The sequence below is a fragment of the Leuciscus leuciscus genome (assembly GCF_965113295.1).
Source record: "Leuciscus leuciscus genome assembly, chromosome: 10".
NCBI classification, from domain to species: domain Eukaryota; kingdom Metazoa; phylum Chordata; class Actinopteri; order Cypriniformes; family Leuciscidae; genus Leuciscus; species Leuciscus leuciscus.
In genome coordinates, this window is record NC_138734.1 from 36,849,075 (window position 1) to 36,871,435 (window position 22,361).

General features: G+C 38.0%; 1 protein-coding gene and 1 long non-coding RNA gene across 3 annotated transcripts; both read right to left on the reverse strand.

Annotated features, from left to right (window-relative positions):
- Nucleotides 1-200: 200 nt before the first annotated feature.
- On the reverse strand, nt 201-22,301 carry nutf2 (nuclear transport factor 2). 2 transcript variants are annotated; one of them, XM_082182664.1, is made up of 5 exons: nt 22,174-22,301; nt 14,976-15,097; nt 7,685-7,756; nt 5,266-5,364; nt 201-1,981 (listed from the first exon to the last, which is right to left on the reverse strand). In XM_082182664.1, exons 2-5 carry the CDS (start codon nt 15,072-15,074, stop codon nt 1,868-1,870), a joined length of 384 nt encoding a protein of 127 aa, XP_082038790.1. In that variant the 5' UTR covers nt 15,075-15,097; nt 22,174-22,301; the 3' UTR covers nt 201-1,867. The 2 variants fall into 2 exon arrangements, with proteins under 2 accessions (XP_082038790.1, XP_082038791.1); XM_082182665.1 differs by lacking the exon at nt 22,174-22,301 and adding an exon at nt 21,965-22,111.
- On the reverse strand, nt 10,959-14,968 carry LOC309508120. The gene is made up of 2 exons (XR_014209393.1): nt 13,404-14,968; nt 10,959-12,243 (listed from the first exon to the last, which is right to left on the reverse strand). It is a non-coding gene; the product is annotated as an uncharacterized lncRNA (long non-coding RNA).
- Nucleotides 22,302-22,361: the final 60 nt, after the last annotated feature.

Consider the following 22,361-nt stretch of genomic DNA (forward strand, 5'->3'; position numbering starts at 1 on the left):
CTAACTTGACGGACACTTACATTTTAACAAGATAACCTGTTTTCAGAGATCTCTAATAAATATTTATATTTCATTGTCGTGTCATCATTATTATTTAACTTATTCAATTTTGTTATAGTTTTCAGAAAATCGCCTAAGCAAGAAAATAAATATTTCATCTAGTTCCTTCACCACCTAAAGAAATAACAATAACATCACACTTTACTTTGATCTCCTTTATTTCCACATACATGTATGCAACTGAAGTAGTCTCTTACTGTATTCACATTGTATTACTGTTGTTTTTGTTGGAAAAATCAATTCTTCTTTTGCTATTCCCCTCAAACCACAAATGAGAGGGCGTTTCTGAAGGGGCGAGCAAGCATGACGAACGTGTACAATACATGTATTTGCCCAGCAAAAATATGTGAGAAATCGACTCATTAATGATGTTCTAACAGATGTGTTTAGATATTTCAGTGCAAAAAGCTACAACTCAGAAGACATCTCTCTAAAATATCTGTACCATCTCTTGGCACAAAGGCCTTCATATTTTGTGAATATGGATTTCTAATCCTAAACAATGAGCATAACTCCTTTAGTGTAAACATGTGAAAATGAAGAGAATCACCTCTTATTCCCACAAACTAGTATTTCTGATGTCACGTTTCATGCTTCGTGATCCTTCTTAAGACGGTAATGTCAAAATATAAACCTAAATATAGAAGGTAATAACAGCTTTGGGCACACTACAAACTCGATGGCATTTACATTCATACTTACAAAACATAACAAGCTTATGAAACATAACATCCCACATCCCATTACGGGGAAAATAAGCCTCTAAAAGCACTACGAAAATTAATCTGCACTTCTGGGGGTTTTCGGCTTGTCTCAAACTCATTTTTATCCATGCCTAAACTTGCTTTATGTGATGTAGCATCATTGGAGGACGCATATAATTTTTCCTTTTTTCAACAAGAGCATCCATTGATGATTCTACCATTCATAGAGTTAGGGTTACATAGAAAATGTTGAAAAATAATTTTTAGTATGAACATCTGCTTCAGGAGACACTGGCCACCTATAACAAGAGAAATACCGGCTCCATTGTGTTTGGCTCTGCTCAAATAAAACAATAATCTTCATGAGAGAATCTAATATGAAACCGTATCAAAAATATGAACAGTCAAGCATAGAAAAGGGGAAAAAAGGTAGAGGCACAACCAGACAGGGGGATGAACAAGATGACGTTGTTAAGAAAAAGTCAAAGGTTTTATTGTGTATCGTGGCTTGGAAATTATTGTCACAGAGAGCAGTGAGCAGAAATCGGGAAGCACACTGGTCTGAGGGGGAAGGGGAAATTAGGGTTGTGTTCTTTGGATAGCTAGAGCAACCTGACATCACAATGAATGGAGACACCAATTTCCAAGGGGGGCAAAAACAACAATAAAAAAAATAATAATCTAAAGCATATTCTAAAAACAAGCTGATAACATTTTGTACTTAAGCAAACAAAGACAGACAGTTGTTATTTCAAAGTCAAAAATCAGCAACTAAAATGTAAATATCAAACAGCCGAGGTTAGGTTAATACGTGTTTGTCCTGGTCAGGGCGTCCTCTGATCTTTCAGCTCCCCATCATCATGCAGGTCGGGGAAGGAAAAGGGTCAGTTTGATGGATGTGTGGGCTTTCAGCAAAGAAACGTCATTTCTGGAGTAGAGGCAGTAATGTATATGCCTGCATGTTTTCTGTGATTGACTGCTGTAATCCGGTGCCGTTTCTCTTTAGTGTGATGAATGAAGGGCTGATTGACAGGTACAGGCGTCATCAGGGTGGGCCCCATCCTCCACCTTCCCCCACTTCCCTCCTGCTAACCATGGGACATTTAACCAAAATTGTGCAGCGACAGGCGGAACATGTCATTGGTGCAAACCCACGCCTCGTTAATGTTCTTCAGGATGAAGCTCTGATGGAATCCCATGATGGGGTCATCATCTGCCTAGACAAAGCAGAAACACAGAGACTTAGAAAGAAGATTTCATTCTGTGCAACACTTCATTAAAGAGAAGGGGTATAGCTAAACCAGAGCTAAAAATTCTGTTATACTTAATCAAAAATCATGCATGTTTTCAGATATGTTTAGCAAATTTCAAGGCAAATTAATCCAGATACAGAAAGACAAAAGCTGCATTAAACAACCAAGACAAATTTAAGGCTGATAATTTGTCACAATATTCTAAATTTTTCCCCAATAAGAAGTTATTTTAATTAATGTTTTTTAAAGGATATGTTGGTCAGTGAAGGTGAAATAAAAAATAAAAACAGTATATAAGACAAAAGCATGTAAAGGTGATAAACAATCTGGGTCAGTTTCTCATAAACACTGAACCTAGTTCTGGGCTCAAATTATCTTCAGTAATGAATCACCATAAATAATACAATAACCCAAGACAAGGGATCATCTATGTCATATATACTGACCCTTTATTAGGTTATTGCATTTTATTAAAGGCATAGTTCACCCTAAAACGAAAATGAAGTTATTTACTCAACCTGGTGTTGTTCTAATGCCGTATTCCCTTCTTTCTTTTTCAAACCACAAAATCAGAATTTTTAAGAAATGTCCTATTCGTGCTCGTAATGGCTAGCCTAGAAATCTAGACGCACCCTAGCGGCAGCAAAATGTATTTTGCAGCCAGGGCAGTCTAGCAACTCTCCATAGACTTTAAGGGCTGCAAAAACCTAAATTGGGTCAGGCCAATCACGTCGCGTATAGAGTATGCGGGGCGGACTTAACATATGACGACAGAGTTGCGACGGTTCCCTGGCTGCTACTTGAAAACAAAGAATGACGGCTGCTGGAGAACAGTCTTTCGAATCGGTTTTGGCCGCGACTCTGGAGGACTTGGAGTTAAGTTTTTCTTTGAGAAAAGAGCAAAGAACGGCACTTAAGTCATTCTTAAAAAAAGGAAGATGTGTTCGTTGTTTTGCCGGCCAGATATGGCAAAAGTTGAATTTATCAACTAGCTCCGCTGTTGGGAAAATGCTCTGGTTGGTTGAAGCGCTGTCCAATTGCGTGCAGAGGGAATTTGAAAGACAGCCGTTTATCCCGCCCCTCGGATTGAGCGTGTCTATGGTGAGTTGCCAGACCAAACATCTTGATGTAGGTCTGGCTTGCCAGGCTACGTAATGGCAGTAAATAGCAACCAGCATCAAGCTTTTTAAAAAAGACGCAGAAGTATCACAGAATGATCCCATGCAACACGTGTTGTATATTCCAAGTGGTCTTGTGGTATACGATAGGGTCTGGTGAAAAGCAAACAGAAATTTAATGCATTATTATTTTAAGAAAATCCTGACCTTGGCCATTGGTCTTTCATGCTTGACTGCACGTTCATGAGACTCTAGCGCTGCAGTTGTGAGAAATCAAGATTACCAAAAATGCGACATGAAATATAATCCATGTACCTTCTCTAAGGTGAATATATCCGTTGTGTTCATCCTAACAAGAAATTATTGAGTCATTTTGACTGTCATCTGATAACTGGAGTTCCGGTCTGGAGAAAGTACACGGATACTTTTTTGGGGATTTCAAGGCAATGTATTATATGTCATGGTTTTAATTCATCTTGATTTTTCACACAACTTGTGTTCTTTTTCTGGGTGAGTCGGAGTGTACTACGGTGCTAAGAGAGGCTCAAAAATGCACACGTGGCATAGCCGTGAAGAGAAGATCAACGGCCAAGGTCAGGATATTCATTAAAAAATACATTACATTTCGGTTCATTTTCGGTTATAACCGGTTATGGAATATATGAAACGAGTTGCATGGGATCATTTTGTGATACTTTTGCGTCTTTTTAAAAAAGTTTGATGCTGATCGCTATTCACTGCCAAATTCTCTTTTTGTGGTCCGAAAAAAATGGCATTAGAACAACACCAGGGTGAGTAAATGATGACTTAATTTTCGTTTTAGGGTGAACTATCTCTTTAAATACACACACAGATGTAACTCAAACAAAAGAAGGTTAACAAGGTAAAAGTTGCTTTCTGTGCAAGATAACCCATGCACTGAATACAACTCTGTTGTTAAAACTTGGAGATGTCATTTTAGTACACATTTAACCCAGTGTTTTAGTACACATCAGTGCAGTGTTGTTTATGTTAACTAAAACTATGAATAAATTGTTAATTAAAAAAGCTGAAATCAAACAGAAAATTAATATTTTTATTAAGTTTATATAAGCTTTTGCCTGGGCAACTAACTGAAAAAAAGTTTGAGCCGAAGTATCAAAATTAATAAAACTAGAATAAAAATAATTTAAATTATTTAAAACAATAAAAACCTCAAATAAAATAAAAAATGAATGTATAAAAATAAAACCTAATTTAAAATGTAATAAATACTAAATTAAAAATAATTTGACCCCAATGGCCAAATGGTCATTTATAACTGAAATCTAAAAACCTTAACAGAAATCCAACTGATCCCAAAAGTGCCATATTCACACATTTTGAGTTCAAGTTAGTTTTTCTTCCCATCCTATGATGGCTAAAATACAGAGCTCTTCATAACAAATCTTTAGAGTTCAAGATAAAAGTCGTTGCTCATTAAGTTGAACTCGATTATTTCTCACGTCACTCATTCATTGGTTGTTTTGATGCTGCAAAGGCGCAAGGAAATCGACAAACACACAACAGGCAAATTGGCATCAACAAATTCAGCATGTCATGACATTCCCACCATACTAGATCCACACAGATGCTTGATCTGAACACAGCTTAAAGCCGTTAGTAGAGAGCCTGTATGGTGTGCGTGAACCCAAGCGGACACTGGTCCTTACAGACATTATTAGGAGGAGGAAAGGCCATGTGACCACCGAGAGCCTTTAGGCTCAAAGGTTGTGCAGGGCAAGCCTGAAGACTTCATTGGTGCAAACCCAGGCAGTGCTGATACTTTTCAACAGAAAGGTCTGGTGGAAGCCCAGCACCTGGTCATCGTCTGCCTGATAGACAAACACATACACTACAGCTCTGAAATACTTATGAAATCTTTGACTGCGCACTACCATGTCACGTAAGGTGAGAGGGAAAATCAAGAGAGGCTGAAACCTTCCACGGCTGCTCTTGAGTTAAATCTCACTCGGATTAATGTTATGCATTTCAAATGGGCAAGAATGCACTTTTATCCTGTACATATTTGCCAAAACTGTTCACCTCAAGCGTTGCTGCAATAGCATAACTGTCAGAAACCAAAACTAAACTTAAATAAAATGTACTTACTTTTAGTTGGCCTACTACCATACTCAATATGCAGCTATCAGGGGTGGGCTGGTGGTCTTGTGCTGTTATGCTGTGAGCTATTTTTGTGAAGGGCAGGCTCTGAAAAAGATCAAAACAAAAAATGGAACCTTTGAGTCTGGACCAATGGAGGAATATAATGGAGGAAATATTTGCAATGGAAAAAATGACCCATGACCTGAGACTGGAAGCACATAAATGTAAAATACGATGGTGGAAATGGACTTATGTAACTCACCCAAATTTATGAAACAAATGGAAGACCTGTATTTGTAGTACCCTTCTAGTGGTTATTTTGTTCTTTGTGAAAATTAAAAAATGCACACAAAATAAAGTAAAAAAAAAAAAAAAAAGATGTATATCATCAATGTATATTAAATGGAAAGATACCTTACTACTAGGGATGCACAATATATCGACCACATATCGATATCGGCCGATAGATAATATATGATTTACTTCAGTTGAGAGATGCGCGCTGTTCGCCATGATGGTTTTGAATGATTGGAATCTCTTCGAAAAGGAAGATATGTCACATAGGCTCCATAACATTATGATAAGAACTGTTGATCGCCTGTAAAAGAATGTTGTGAATTCTTGTTTGCCAGTGTTTCAGCGCGACGAGCACATTGAGGCGGAAAGAGCGCAGTCAAGTTCGCTTGAGCATTCGCAGCATTTTGTGCCAATGTAAGCTGTAATATGTTTATTTTGTGTGTGTGTGTGTGTATATATATATGTATATGATTAATCTAATGTAGAATGCTTAATTGTACCAGTGATCATCTTTATCATTAGCGTGCGCAGCTCAAACAGCAATGCACATTTATAACTATAATTGGGACTGTCATATACATGCCATTATAATGAGAACACCATTGTAATAAAACGTTGTGAATTCTCTGGGTTTAGTTGCCATTTAGCGCATCCAGAACAGGGATTACACGTTCTGACCAGCACAGTCAAGTTCGCTTGTGCATTCACGTAATTTTGTGCAGATATAACTCGTAATATTAAGTTAATGTAATATAAATATCTGTTAATATTAATATTAAAATATTAATCTCACATAGGATGCGTTTTGTTGATTTAAACAACCTGCTAGAAAAGTTTTTCAGTTTCCCGGTGTTAGTTCTCTTCAGCTTCAGCGCGCGTGATCAAACAGCAACGCAAAACATTAAAAGCTATGATTGCGACTGTCATATAATTATAATTGTATACACTATGGTAATAAAAAGTTGTAAATTCTTTGGGTTTAGTTGCATTCTTCAGCATCCGTTGAGTTGATTAACCTTCTAGCAAAGCGATTCAGTTTAACATTAGTTCTCTTCAGCTTCAGTGCACGCTGCTCAAACAGCAATGATGTAATTTGAAAGAGTAAGCCTAATATTAAAGATGTTTACTATTACTGTATTATAAAACAATAAAATATTTTTTTTTTTAAATATTGATGCGTTATTAATAACAAGCATTTTTTGTTCTCGTATTATTTTCATCAACAATGTGGTTTGATTAAAATAATTTCTTTATTGTCCGTGCGGAGGCGATTCCGTTTTATTTATCCATGGCACATGCATTTTATTTCTTTATATGCAGCCCAATGTTTGTATTATTTAGGTTTTTTATTTTTTGTTAGACAATAGATTTTTTGGTAACACTTTACAATAAGGTATCATTTGTTAATGCATTAACTAACATGAACTAACAGAGAGCAATAGCCTTTGTTAATATTAGTTAATAAAATATTTGTATTGTTACAATAACAATATTGTCATTGTCACAAGTAATTTGCCACTGTTACTTCACAGTACATTAACTAATGTTAACAGATACAACTTTGGATCTTAAAAATGTCTTATAAAATGTTGAGCTTAACATTAACTAAGATTAATAAATGCTGTGGAAGTATTGCTCATTAATTGTTGGTTCATGTTCAACTAATGCTAACAAAATGAAACCTTATTATAAAGTGTTACCATTTTTTAATAAAGAAAGATGGCCATAGGAGTGTAAAATTTATTTGAAAAGTAAAGGAATCTTACATTGGTTCAAACTAGGCTAGGCTAGGCTAATGTATTGTATATTTGTTTGAATCAATTGTTTGATTTATGTTGAAGTGTTTGGGACATGGCTTTTAATGGTGAGCCTTTTGTTTATGCATACAGGCTAACAAAGTATATACAATTTTAATTTTGATTTATCAGCCAATATATCGGTAATCGGCTTTCAAAAGTAAAGAATTATCGGTCAAAATTGTAATATCGGTGCATCCCGACTTACTACATCCCGACTTACTAATATCGGTTGATTTTAGTTTTTTTTTAGGAAATAAGAAATGAATCCTAACCAATTAAACTACTTTGAATTAAATTCCACCCCTAACAAAATACACACAAATACTTACGGAAAGCTTTTCGACAATGGCTGCTTTTCCCTGGAATTGCTGACCCTCCCACGTAAGGCATGACGCATCAATCTAAGAGAAAAAGAACATGTAGATGAGCTAAATCAGCCAATATGTAGATAGAGAAGCAGTGCTTTGGCCAGTCTTATACATACATACATACATACATACATACACATATATATATACACACACATCTTCGCTGTTTGGTGGAAACCTTGTATCTCCAAAAACACTGCTTTTCATAAAATGGAAAAAACTATTTTTTTTCTCCAAACAATTAAACACCACATTGTCAAAGTTCATATTTTATGGCTTTATATATAGTCAGACTTTCATGTGTCATTATATTACTGACCAAAATCAAGCTCAAATGGAATTACAAGGTTTTTACAAGGAATTTCTGAGAATTTCAGACATGCGCGTTTTGTCCGTCATAGGAATGGCTGCATCTGAGCCAGTAAGTGGCATCGCATGACCTTTTCATCAATTTACAGGTTATAAAGTGCTCAGTTTATCCTGTCATTTGGCCAAAATCTCATGTTACTGAAAACAATGTGCTATACACAGGCCATTTAAGACAGTATTGGTTACGACTCGACGACAATTGCTAGACTAACACACACTTCTTCGTTCCTCAAATACATAAAACATTAGCCATATATATATATATATTAGTTTTATGGTTTAGTCACATGCTCTTTTTACTACTTTTCTTTGGTTAAATATTTGCAAAACCCACAGACAGATGTAAAGGGTGACCTTCATGGTGAACTAGGTGAGCTAGTAATGATCTATGAAAAAAAAAAAAAAAAAAAAAAAAATGGAGATACGAAGTTTCCAACCGACAGCAGAAAATTTTGTAAATTAACAAGTGACAGTGACAAATAACAGGTGCACTCACAGAAGATAAACAAATCACACATAAATACTTTATTTTAATCCACAGATTACACTAATATATTTTGTTTGTTAAATTTCCTCAACAAATATCCAACATCAATATTTGTTTAACATCTTTTATATGTTGCTCAAAATATAGATCCAAGTATGAGCATTTTAGGCAAACAACAATTCTGGCCTGAAAAGACTCTTCTGTTGAACACACGACAAAACTCGTTTGTTACTGGGCATCTAGCGTCGCTCTGCAAGACATAAACCAAGGGACGCTTTGAACACTAACGTGATGGCAAGACAGAGAGACAATAAAAACATTTCTAATTGTTATCTCTCTCTCTTAGCTAAAGGCACCCACACACTACAAGATAATCGGGCCGATTTTTTGCCCAATTCCCCCCCTTCCGACAAACCTGTGAAGTCCCGATTATCTTGATGGTTCTACTGATTCTCTTATCAGATTTTCCTGTGGTGCAAAGTGTGTTAAGAGTGATTGAATCTGCTCGGTTAGTTTTCACAGACGCGCAGCGCAAAAACACTACGAGGCCCAGAGAGAAGGAAATGAATAGTGGAATAAAGTCGTTATTTTTGTTTGTTTTTGCGCACAAAAAGTATTCTCGTCGCTTGATATACTTAAGATTGAGCCACTGTAGTCACTTGGACTATATTAACGATCTCTTTAATAACTTTTCTGGGCCAGCAAGTTTGGGCCACCTAGCAGCCTATGGAGGAGTGATCCAGCACTCATATTTCATCAAAACTATCTTAATTTGTGTTCCGAAGATGAACGAAGGTCTTACGCGGTTGGAACAACAGAGGGTGAGTAATTATTACTGACAGAATTTTCATTTTTGGGTGAACTAACCCTTTAAGCCCAATTTATACTTCTGCGTCGAACTCACGCCGTAGCTACGTCATAGGCTGTGTGTAGCACAGAAATGAAAACCAACGCGTTGCCCACAGCATAGAGGCTCCGGCGTAGGTCCTAGGGCTGAAACGATTCATCGAGTTACTCGATTAACTCGATTACAAAAATTCCTCGAGGCAAAAACTCTGCCTCGAAGCCTCGTTAAATTCCTATGACGCGCACTATACGCGCAGGGATCTGATTGTTTCATACGGACCGTTGTTCAATGTTCAGGAAGCACACCATAGCGCGTGATACATTTTGAAGTTAGTTGGCGCGATGGCGGAGAGTAAAGATAAACGCAACTTTTAAATACATAATTACATTTTTAAAAACAAAATTATAGGCTAGTGCAGGGTCCGAAAGTTGGTCACACACACACACCGTTGGCGGTGCGCTCAAAGTCATCTGTCAGTTGTGCAGTTACCCAAAATCTCCTGAATGAAGTTAAAACCCATCATGTCACTGCAGGGATGGAAATTAGCACCCGCCACCAGCCAAATGCGGGTGATTTTGTGTTGTGGCGGGTAAACTCGCTTCACCTACCGGCCACCGTGGCGGGTAAATAAAAATAGCATACTGTTTCACATGGACGGCGGACACTTTTAGAGGAGGCACACCTTCAAAAAAATTTGGCATTACATCGAAGGTAAAAAAACGTTTTTTTAAAGAACGATGGAGAAAAGCGGACAATGGGGAGTCCCGAGATTGGTTAGTTTACGACGAGACAAGGTGGACCTTAAATTAAAAATGTTAAATTAAAACCGTTATTCAATCACTGTTTAACCTAATAAAAATGACTGATAAAATAACAGATTAAAATATAAAATAAAATATAGATTTTAATAGCTTGATGCTCTTTAAATATTTTGTTGCATTGTAAAAAGTGTCGGTGCATAGGACGGACCTATCCGCGATCGCTCTCCATGGTTCTGACCAAAGAAGAGCGCTTTGGAATCTCCATACGCATCGTACCGTTGTCTCTTAGTGCGCTACGAAGACTCTTGAGGTATAACTTAACAAAAGGTACCTATACTACCACTAAAGGTATAGCCTACCATTGGCGTCTTCAGGGCTATCATCCACTCGCGAGGCAGAGGCGCTGGCGCCCTCCCAGCAACGGCGCTGTTCGCCGAGAAAGATATGATACATCATGAGATGCGCAAATATGTCTGGAGACATGACATGTAAGACATGATTTTGACCACTTCATTGAGTTTTGTTTTGTAGAAAGGCTCTTTTTAAAAGATTTTCGTTTTGTATAAATTGTATCTTAATTTTGATCAATGTTTTATCAACGAATTGCCTGTATTTATAATAAATAATAAGAAAATATATAGCAGACAATGTATTAAGGCGCCGGCATGATCACTTGCATTGCATGTGAACTGGAGAGCGCCGAAACTCAGCTTGTGCCTCACAGATTTGAGAGATATAGGCTATATATTACAGAAAGCTTGAAATGTCTACTTTTAAACGAAAATATTCAAAACCAAAAGAAATAGGCTCTCTGATTGTGAAATCCATATGAAATGTGCATTTCTCTCTGGCGTTCATGGCGAATCCGCAAAACACCAGTTTATTAATAAATAATTAAATGTCTCCTTGCTATTTTAGACGCATTAATTTTCATTACTTTTACCGGTTCTTTGTGGCAAGCTTTATGCGTGCGGTCGTGCGCTTGAGTGCGGCTATATTACGTAAACGCGCATTATCCTGTAGACTATAGCCTATTTAAGCATAATTAAAATAATATACAGGGGCGATTTGTCCACGAATGGCTTAAATGAACAACAACTAGTCGACTAGAATTTTTTTTAAGTCGGAGGCAGCCCTATTCCACATATTCGAACCAGGATCAGGCCATTCTGGGTTGAGCGAGCGACCTTGCGGAATGAGCGAGCTATTCAGAAATGCGTTCTCCACTCACAAGCTCTGATCGGAACAAACCCGTCTGCTGAATTTGCGCAGAAACATCAAGATAGACATAACCAGTTTTTTTTTAAATTTAAAACTAAACATTTAGACTATTTTAGCACAAATTATGATCTTATTGACGATTTTTTATAGTTCTTGACAAAATTAGAATATATAAACTTTTTTTTTTTTTTTTTGAAGACAAGTTTTGGGTGGGCCTGTTGAAAAGTGAAGTGGGTGGGCCTACTAACGCACCCATAATGCCTTGCCTGGTGTGTGTATAAGAACGAAAGAGAAAATGTCAGTATTTAATTGAGACTTGAGATTAAATAAACTGCTTAAGTATTGTAGATCTTGTAGTATTCATTTTCACATGCAGTTACACATTGTAGGTTAAAAACAAGAAAGTGGCTGGTAAAAACATTGAGTGGCTGGTAGATTTTTAAATCCACCAGCCACAGTGGCCTGTGGACAAAAAAGTTAATTTCCATCCCTGTGTCACTGATATGCGTTTTTTAAATCAAGTGATCAAAGTGTTCGTTGCCGCTGCGATCAGTGGCGCGGATACAGTGTTTTCTCGTGTGGCTCGCGCACACACCGCTCTATCTTTCACTCGGACGCGCGCTTCAATCCGTTGCGGCAATGCATCACATGCTTAAACTTTTATGTAGCCACGCAACAATAATTTCAGCATGCATTCACTGTATACTAGGGCTGCACGATATTGGAAAAAAATTACATTGCAATATTTTTTTCCCAACGATATATATTGCGATATTGCGAGCCATCAATCCAGGCTAAAGTCAATAATTACCATTCCATGATATTAATAATTTCACTAATAGTAGGGGTGTAACAATACATCGATATGAATCGATGCATCGATCAAACGTCTAACGATACGATGCATCGATACCACACATAAAATATCGATATACGGTACCTTTATTTTGACACACTCCACATCCTCACGTAACTTTTCTCCGCTGAAATAGACGCCTGACAAGATTGACTGAACCCTTTGTCACAAAAGCCGGTATTTTCCACTGTCAAGGCATCGCAAGTTCATGTTTTACAGCAGAAACGACAAGCCCCGAAAAGTCAGTTTTAGCGCATCAGTGCGCAGTATTCAGGTCAGATGACAAGGCTGCTTGCTTGTCACTTTGAAAAGACGCGCTAGCTGAGAGGAGTTTCATCAAAGCTGACTAAAAGTGATCGAGGGTGGATTTCAGCGAACTTGATGAACCCGTGATATCTTCTTCGGGCCGTAAAAGGAAAATAAAAGCTGAAACTTTTTCACGGAATCTTGCTAAAACAGCACGTTAGTGGTGAGGGAAAAGCTCACTGTATTGCATGTACGTTAATCACAACAACAAAGTTTGACAGGCGTCTATGTCAGCTGAGAAGATTAACGTTACAAAGATTAACCAAGCGTTTTATTATGTATCATAGCAATTATTTGGCTTTATTTAACTTGAAATGAAACATGAAATGTGGAGTTATCTGCTTTTGCCACAAAAACAAAATAGATATAAAAAATACTTTCAATGAACTTTAATTTTATAAGTTACCAGTATTTTTGTTGTTGTTATTATTACTTAATCAAAACAACCCAGCTGCAGTTTGATTGATATTCAAATGCACAATATAAAAAAAACAAACATGATATATGAAAATGAACAAGAACGGAGTTATCTGTTTGTTTTTTTACTTGTAACAAACAACTTGTAAATGTCCCAATTGGGAGAGGGTGTGCAATTTTCAGAGTTTAATTAAACTTTCATGTTATATATTTTTGCATGTATTAGTGTGAGTTAATAAACGTAACTGGTTGTGTACATTTGGCATATAATATCTAAATATCGATTAATCGATCGATATAGCCCTGAATCGAATCGAATCGTATCGTAGAATTTTTTGAGGTATCGGCAAAAATCGTATCGCTGCCTGAGAGAATCGATATCGTATCGTGATTAACTGTCCGATTTACACCCCTACTAATAAGCAAGCTTCATTACAAGTGACAAAAAGGTCACTTAATATTTTATTCCAAAATTAGAACATATTTCTGTAAACACAAAATTAGAACATATTTCTGTAAACACAAAAGCAGAACACATTTTTAAATAAAACAGCAGCTTTACACCAACCTCCATGTTTTGTGGCAACAACTTTATAACACTCCAGGCAAAGTACCTCTTTTTGGTCAACATCCTCCTTTTTGTAGCCGAAATAGTCCTGATTTTGACTTTCTTTTTGGTACGAAATCATCATTTTTTTGCAGCGGATCCTCTTCGTCGCCTATTTTTAGATTGCCAGTAAATGTTGGCGGTGAGCAACGGCACAGCGAACCAATCACTGTGCAGGCAACGCAGAACGTGCATGTCACCCCAGCAACAAGCCATACAACAAACTCGTGTTTACTGTGTGCTACCCTGGTGCTACCGTTCTCTCATGCGTGCTACTACCCTTCACATCGCATGTTCCGGCGATGTGACTATCGCTCATGCGCACATCGCGATGTCGATGTTAAAACAAAATATCGTTCAGCCCTACTGTATACACCGGGACGTGATGGAGGAACAAATATTGTATTGCAGTCTTTGCGAGACCTTGTTTGTATGTCACGTCTGCCAAATAGTTACAGACAACAACAAAAAATGAAAATCCCCAGCCTGCTTCTCCAAATCCACTCGTACTTTTGGGGAAGACATTATAATCGGCTACCAAAGTAATTGAGCATAGAACATTTTCAATTAACAAAAAATATAATACTACAAAACGTGCTAATATACTTAGCCTAAGTGAAAAACAAAATGCTGTTCTTTTTCTATTTAACCGAATGCATATTTGCAATAAAACATTCCCCTTTTCAAAGCTACACTATGTGTAGGTGTCTCTCCAATGCATGCAATTTGAAGTTAAATTGCAGTTAAATGCAATCCTTTTTTTAATGTTGTATTAAGAAGACAAAACTAAGGCCAAATGGCCTTTATCATTTAAGTTTGTATTCATAGTTTTACATGTTATACATGTTTTACAGTAAGTTGACTTAACTGTATTGTTATATAATTGTTGGCACTGGCACTTATAAACACTAAATGGGTAAAAATTGCAATAAATAGGCTTAGTTTTGGAGCCAAATGTTGGAGTTGGAATAAATACCTCTGTTTTTTTTTGAGAAATAAAAGCCAAATGCTTGATCATTTTACAGCCACATCATTTTCGTTATGCATTATTTGTTTTGGTTGTTTAAAAACACCAAAAAAAAATGTATCCGATTAATCGATCGATTAAGTGCTAGATTAATCGATTACAAAAAGAATCGATAGCTGCAGCCCTAGTAGGTCCGACGCAGAAGTATAAACCAGCCTTTAGTCACATTTCACGGCACTCCACACATTATAGGAACAAAAAAATTGTAATCTATAATTTTTTTATTGTCATGTTTGTGGTCTCTTACATTTTGAAAATCTGATAAGTTTTTAAAAATCTTTTAGTGTGGGACAGCCTTAAAGGACTAGTCAAGAGAGAACTATCCTGAGCAAAAGAACTAGACACAATACTCACATATATTGATCCAAGTTGAGTCCTGTCTGTGTCAAACAGCTGATAGTAATGTTGCACAAAGCTGGATCCTATTTGTTCCCAAATCGGCTTGTCTCCCATTCTGATTCACCCTTCTACAGGCACTAGTGGAGACAGAATAAATGACTCAATGTATATGACTTACTGAGGGTTGACAAATGACAACCATTGACAAGATCATTAGTACAAAAAAAACCCAGAAACTTAAGGAGAATTTAATCTACATTTAAAGGTGCACTGCCTTTTATTTGACCCAATATTACTTACCAGCAATTTTGGACTTCATACTGACAGCTAAAAGCATGCGGCATGGATACACAATTTTTGTGTACTGAATGCTGATACTTCACACCAAAGTGTTTGTTTTGTTTTTATACTATCACTTGTGTGTGTATTGTGTATGTTACACAGTTTGGTTTGTTTAGATTTACTTGTTATGCTTAGTTAAAAGGCTTCACACACACTGACTGAAAGCAATATGTGAAGTAAACATTAATAGTAACTTGTCAATTGCATGATAGGGCTGGTCATGTGATATCAGCATGGCGGCCCACTCTGATAGGAATCATCTCATGTGAGTGTGAATAATTTGAATGATATTTTTCCTTGTCTGTATGCAAAATGTTTATTTAGCAAAAAATGACTGATTTCACCTTTTTAGTTTATCTGACAGTATATGTCCAAACATAGTCCTACACACACACAGAAGAAAAAAAAGAAACAAATCACTCAAACAACAAAAGCACACAAAATTAAAAAGCCACACAGATCAGACCAAACATGGCTTGATTAAAGGACTGTTCACCAAGGACAATAACTCTAGTGCCAAGGGCCTGAATTTCGTTTTGGAAAATCCCCCAAAATTTCCCCCCAAAAAATGATTATATTTATCTCGCCTAAATGTTTGCACTCATTGCATTTTTACAAAGGGGTAATATTGTTGTTAAGAATTTACACAAAACAAGGAAGCTTGATTTAAATTGTTCAATAAAATTTTTAAAAAGTCGCACAAATAAATCCAATAGAATAAAGATACAAATAAAGAGAAACGTTTTTTAATAGGTCTAACACTAGTATTCAGAAACACAGAAACTGAATAAAGTGAAAATAACACTGGTTTGTATTTTAGTCCTGACTAAATTAAATTCATAGGCTATTGATCCTGATTCCTTCAACTTAAAGCGATCTTTTGTTGTTTTGACAACAAAATTAATGACAGACACATATGGCTGCCGTCACTTAAAGAGCTAGTGCACGGATCCTGTGTTCATTATACTGTCACATGCGTTTTAAGCTTATTAAAGACAAAACCGACTATGTTTAGAGTGTACTCCCGAAGTCCGAAATTGACACAGTTTTGCGTGTGAAAGCAATATAATCCGCAAAAAAAAACAGAGAGCGCGCGAGCACTGAATAGTTTAAAATCACTTGAAAGTTTAAACTGGTAAGACTTAAAAAGACGTGCAAATGGTAAACTTCATTCGTGATGCACTGCTGGCCCGACTGAGCAAGTGAATATTCCGCCATGTCTCGACTCCTAAACGTGAGTGTGTATTATCGCCGGCTGCAGCGCTTGATGCTTGCCTTGCCTTGCGCAAAACATTTTGAAAGACAGAAGCCCCTTTCACACAGAGATTCCGGAAAATACACGGATAATGTGTCCCGGGATCGTTTGCTTTTGGTTCATTCACACTGCCAGTGATTTTCTGGTGTTGTGCCGAATTTCGACCAATACTAGGGGGGTAATAATTTGGCAGGGGGTAGAAATTCAGCACAACACCTAAATCTGTGAGTGCGTTCACACACATTCCGTAAAGATCCCGTAAAGACACGTGACGTCAGGATGTGATAACTCCTGTCAGATGTCATTTCTACACGAAGACGAGTCCATACTCCCCAGTAGCGCCACTGGGTTTGCCGAGTGGCTCGTTCCCCATATGCTGTAGCATAGGTTGTAGAAAGGCCCGTGCAATGGCACGTGTGTCATCACTGCGACACACCCCTTACGGCATTGGTCCTGGCTTTTGTTCACACAGGGCATGTTCCGGGACTGATCCTGATCTTGGCAATGTTACTAGGTCCCCATGCAGGCATCGGACGTGTTTGCGTTCACACAGAAGGCCCTCTAGCAATTTTACGGCAATTTCCCGGGATCAACGCACTGGTGTGAAAGGGGCTAGAGAGATAGAAGACGCGGCACCACTGAACACTCACGCTGTTTGTGAAATTGCGTCTCGCAGATAGTTGTTAAAAGACTGATTTGATTTTATAATCTGTGTGGATTAATTTACTAACACATCCTTCATGCTAAAGTGAATCAATGATTGCAGGAATTTCCCGCATTATAAATGGGAGACCTGCGGGAATGATTACAATTATGCGCAATACCCGCGCCGACATTCAAGCCCTGAAGTGTGCTACACACACCCTGAAAAGTGAAGCCAAAACTTTTCAATCAGGTTATGAACCCCTTCCACTGAATGGGATGAGCTAAACTAAAAAAACAAAAAATATTACACTTCAAAAGATCTGTCATTTTAGTTAGTTCTTATCACATTGACGTATGTTCAAGAGTTCATTTTTATAATAAGTTTGGTTTTAGTGTCTTACAATTTGATGCTATAAAAACAGGGTATTTAGTGTATTTCTTGAAACGTTTTTTTCATTAAGAATTTCTATTTTCATTTTACAGCCAGTAGTGTGAAACTCAGAGAGGGCCTCCGGTCACAGAGTGCACAATGTCTCACTTTAGCAGCTCTGTGAAAAACACCCAGCCAGCTGTACCAACCCCTGTGGAACATCAGATGTTTTAATATGAAGATCCGTTTATCAAGCGCAATGATGCAAATGACACTGTAAAAACGGGTTTTCTATGTTACTTTGATGATAAACTAGGTGATGGCTCTCCACTATTAGGAATGGAGCCAAGAAAAGAAATGATTGATGGGGAGTACAAAAAAAGCATGGGTGAACAATAAAAAATATAAAAAAATGACCTAATGAACACTCATTGGTTGAGCAAAGTTGGGGGGCAAGGTGTATGAAACAGTATTATAATGAGGGTCTTAACTGAGGTTGTTAGATGATCACCTGACTGAAACCCCTGAATCGAGAAGTTTCTTCAAAGACAAAGACTGAATCTTGCCACTACAGGTGTAACATCATGATTGACAGCTGTGCTTGAGAAAAGGTGTGTTCGACTTAAAACGGCACTTGCAGACCTATCGGTGTATGTCATCAAAGTAGCGCGGGAGCGATTAGAGAGCAGACGGCTCCGTATGCTTTCGAGTTTCTAATCGCTCTCGCTGTACTTTAATGTCACACTCTGAACAGTCTGCACATCAACGCTTCAAGTCGAACACACCTATAGAGACAGAGCGCAACGCGTCATAATCTGAAGACCACGCCCACCAAGGGGGAAAACAAAGCAACTGTCTCCATTGACTTTGCATTGCGAGAGGCTGCCTCCTTGTCATTTCTTGCTTCTAAGAAAAGACAGAATAATGCCTAAAAGCTGCTATGTGACAAGGTGTACAGCAAACAAGCTAAGAAACCCAGAAATAAGTTTTCATAAGCTGTCGACCCCAAAAAACGAGCTTTTGAGGACATAAAAGTGGATACAGGCTGGAATGAATGGGTAAATTGTGGGATCCTGACACTCAGTATGCACTAAAAATACACCACGTGTGCAGTAAGTTAAACATTTGGTCACTGGTGAGCCAAATATCCAAATGTCAGTTTTATATATTATATTTCTGTAAGATAAACTATCCTGTGTTGCCGATTACGGTCTCCTCCAGCGGGTGTACGTTAGTTCTCAGAGTAATGAGACACGTGACGCTCTGTCTCAACTGCCTGTATCCACTTTTATGTCCTAAACACTCGTTTTTTGGGGTCGAGAGCTAATAAAAACTTATTTCTGGGTTTTTTAGCTTCTTTGCTGTACACCTTGTCACACAGCAGTTTTTAGGCATTTTTCTGTCTTTTGTTAGAAGCAAGAAATGACAAGGAGGCAGCCTCTCGCAATGCAATGTCAATGGAGACAGTTGGTTTGTTTTCCCCCTGGGTGTGGGCGTGGCCTAAATACGCTCTGTCTCTATAGAGCATCACAGTCCCGCCCACAGCCCGAGAGCGCTTCGGTGCCGGAAGTAAATTTCCCATTCATTTCTCCCATTGACGTTTTCGAAAATCCGTATCTAAAGAGTTTTAGAGCATGTCTGAGGATAACCAGCTACGGCTGAACTCATAGGCATACAACATATCATTTCGAGTGAAAAAACGGCGAGAAAATCCAAAAAAAGTCAAAGGTACAAGACTGTGTACATATTTTCATTTCCGAGCGAAGGAACTACTCATCCCATAAACCACCGCGCCTCACTGAAGTCGACTGAAGCCACAACCGCGAAAGAGCCTTTAGAGCGACTTTAAAATCTGACGACAGCCACGCGAACTTTTTCTTGTGCCGTTTATAGCAGTTCTTTCAGTAGTAATTGTGTAAATAGACTGGAAAGCATGGCTGGTGGTCCGCGGCTCACGGGTGCAGATCTGGCAGTCCGCGCGGCGTTCTGCTCATCAGTTTCAGCGGCCCACGGGCAGGTTGCTGACAAATGTCTCAACAATTTCCCACTTGTGATCCATGCTCATTTTATTCATGAAGTTATAGTTCATCCTTAATTTTAATAACATTTAATGTATTTTCTTAATAACAACAAGTGAAAATTAAAAAGTGAAGGTCAGCAAACCAGAAAGTGCATCATATTCAGTTTATTAACTTGCCATAAATTATTACACAAATGTTCAGTAAATGCATGAAGAGCTCTCTATGGCTCTGGGTATGCCTAAGCTAAATATTGTTTTGACAGTGGCATCATAAAATGCTTGATATGACTCATACCATATATGAAGACTCCTCGGTTCAAATGTCACATCAGTGATACAGTGCAAAAAAACGCAACAGTTTTTTTTTTATTTTTTTTTATCTTGAGTCTTCACGAACTTTCGCGGGGTTTACACGAGCTCCACCAATCAGATGCATCACTGTGGGATTGTGGGATTGTTTAGGATTGTGGGTAATGAAGTACTTCTCCAAGACATCGCGAATAAAAGGCATTTATCTCAAAACAAGGTTAGTGCCCCATGAACTTTTGGCGGTTATATGAGCATATACAATCGCTTAGTACAGCCGTAGCTGGTTTTAAGTCTACCATGTATGGTTACGTTTTTATGGCTTATACCCCAACTGTCAATGGAGAAATTGTATTGAATTTTTACTTCCGGCACCGGCTGTGGGCGGGACTGTGATGCTCTATTGAGTCTACAGTAGCATGACATGGGCGGGACCTTTATACAGCGGCTCCACCTCAGGATAACTACTGGCTCCAAATGACATAATCCACAATGGTCATTTCTGGTATATTTTGGCTTAATTTTTCTACAGAGGAAGGAAGTGGAGACACGTTGTCCAACTTTCTTTTTTTTACTTATTTTTTTACACTCTATGTATGAGAATAGTTAAGTCCACACAACAACTATAACTACAAAGATGAACGATGTCATTGGAATCACTTTCAGAACGATTTTGTCCAGCTGATTAATGCTAAAAAAAACATTTACAGCCAATCAGAATCAATCTGGGCTGCGTTTCCCAAAAGCATTGTAGGCCTAAGTTGATCGTACAACGATTTCCACCAATAGTCTCAACGATCAACAAAGGGCGTTTACACAACACCGTTTTCAACTGAAAAACGGAAAACTTTTTATGGGTTTTAGTCGTTCATCTACAAGACAACTGTGTGTTTGGGGCCTGAAAACACAAGCTTTTAAAAACAATGTCTTTTATCTTCTCCATTTAAACAACAAAAACGGCAATATGTGAAAACGGTGACGTAATGTGCATGCATTTTACATGTTTGCGGGGTGTTTTGACAAGTGACATCGCCAACTACTGACCTGGCATGCATTATACAGCCTTTGTAGTCATTTTCGTATGCTCGATCTATTTAATGTCAGGTGGATTCTAATTGGCTGCCGATGTTTTTATCCCATCAGCCAGGAAAAATCGTTTTGATATCGTTCCTCTGTAAAGTTATCATTATAGTTGTAACTTGTGGTGTGGACTTACCTAGTCTCATACATTATAACAATTGTTAAAACTTTATATGAACGGGTCTTTATAAACTTCTTTCTACTTAGAAACTCATGGAATCTGACACACTCCTGCTCCACCCTGTTAGACACTCATACAGATTTGTCAGCAACTTTGGCTGGTTAATGTATCATGTGCTTGCTTGGGCCATGATTCACTGCTGTCTTTCAAACTTAAACAATGAATTTCCTCCAAAATCTATAGTGTGCCCTGACATCTAACACGTACAATCGTTCCTTTTTATAGTTCTGGACTACACAACACGCATTTAGTTGAGCTGTTAATGACAATTTATCTCAAATTACAAATGTATGGGTGACAATAACTGACTTGCACCCGACACGCTGGAACGATTACTGTCAAGCTAGAGAAGTCGACTAAAATGACACTTAAATGAATGACTGATCTATACAAAACATTCGGCTTGCCATTCTAAAGAGGATTTTAAAGGTTTTAGCTTGGTAGGTTGGTTACAAGTAGGCTACTCAATAAATTCAAATCAGTCAGTGGCGATATGATGACTTCCGAATTGTGGTTAGAATTATTCCTTCCAACTGCAACAGCTATTTGATCGAGAACGTTACTAACCATTAAAAGTCAACATGCTAAGAGTATTAGCTAGCTTTCATTGGCCTCGGTGAAGACTGATTCATTGTAGCTTTAGCCGACGTGCTAACTGTCTACAGCGAACTCGCCGGCTAAACTGTGATGAGGAAAAAGTTGTGCTTTACGTAGAAGTGAACGTTACTTTTTAATTATCGACTCGGAGTTTGAATAGTGACGGTCAACTTGGAGCAAATGCGCTCTCGTTCCGTTCTAAAAATACCTCAGAGCCATATGAGCTGCATGCGGGCGCGACACCCTCGCGCGGCCCGTACACGCTCCAGTCCTATAGGCGTGTCCTATTAGCTAGCGCTTCAGATTATTATTGGAAAAAAGCCCCAGTCCTACTTTGCATAAAGTATATATAAAGTAGTTCTGTGCAATGTAAATACAACGTTAGCTGTTATAAGTAATATGTGGCCAACATCTTACCTCAGTGAGCCCTAAACCGAATCCCCCGGTTCCAGTTATGGCGATTCCAGCGCGCCGTGAACAGAAGTTGAGCGGCCTCTTCAGTTTGAGCATGCGCAAAGCACTTACACACTGCTTTGAATTTTGATTCTTGACAGTCAGTCAACCGATTCTTGATGTATTGCTTTCCAAATCTAAAACTAGAGCTT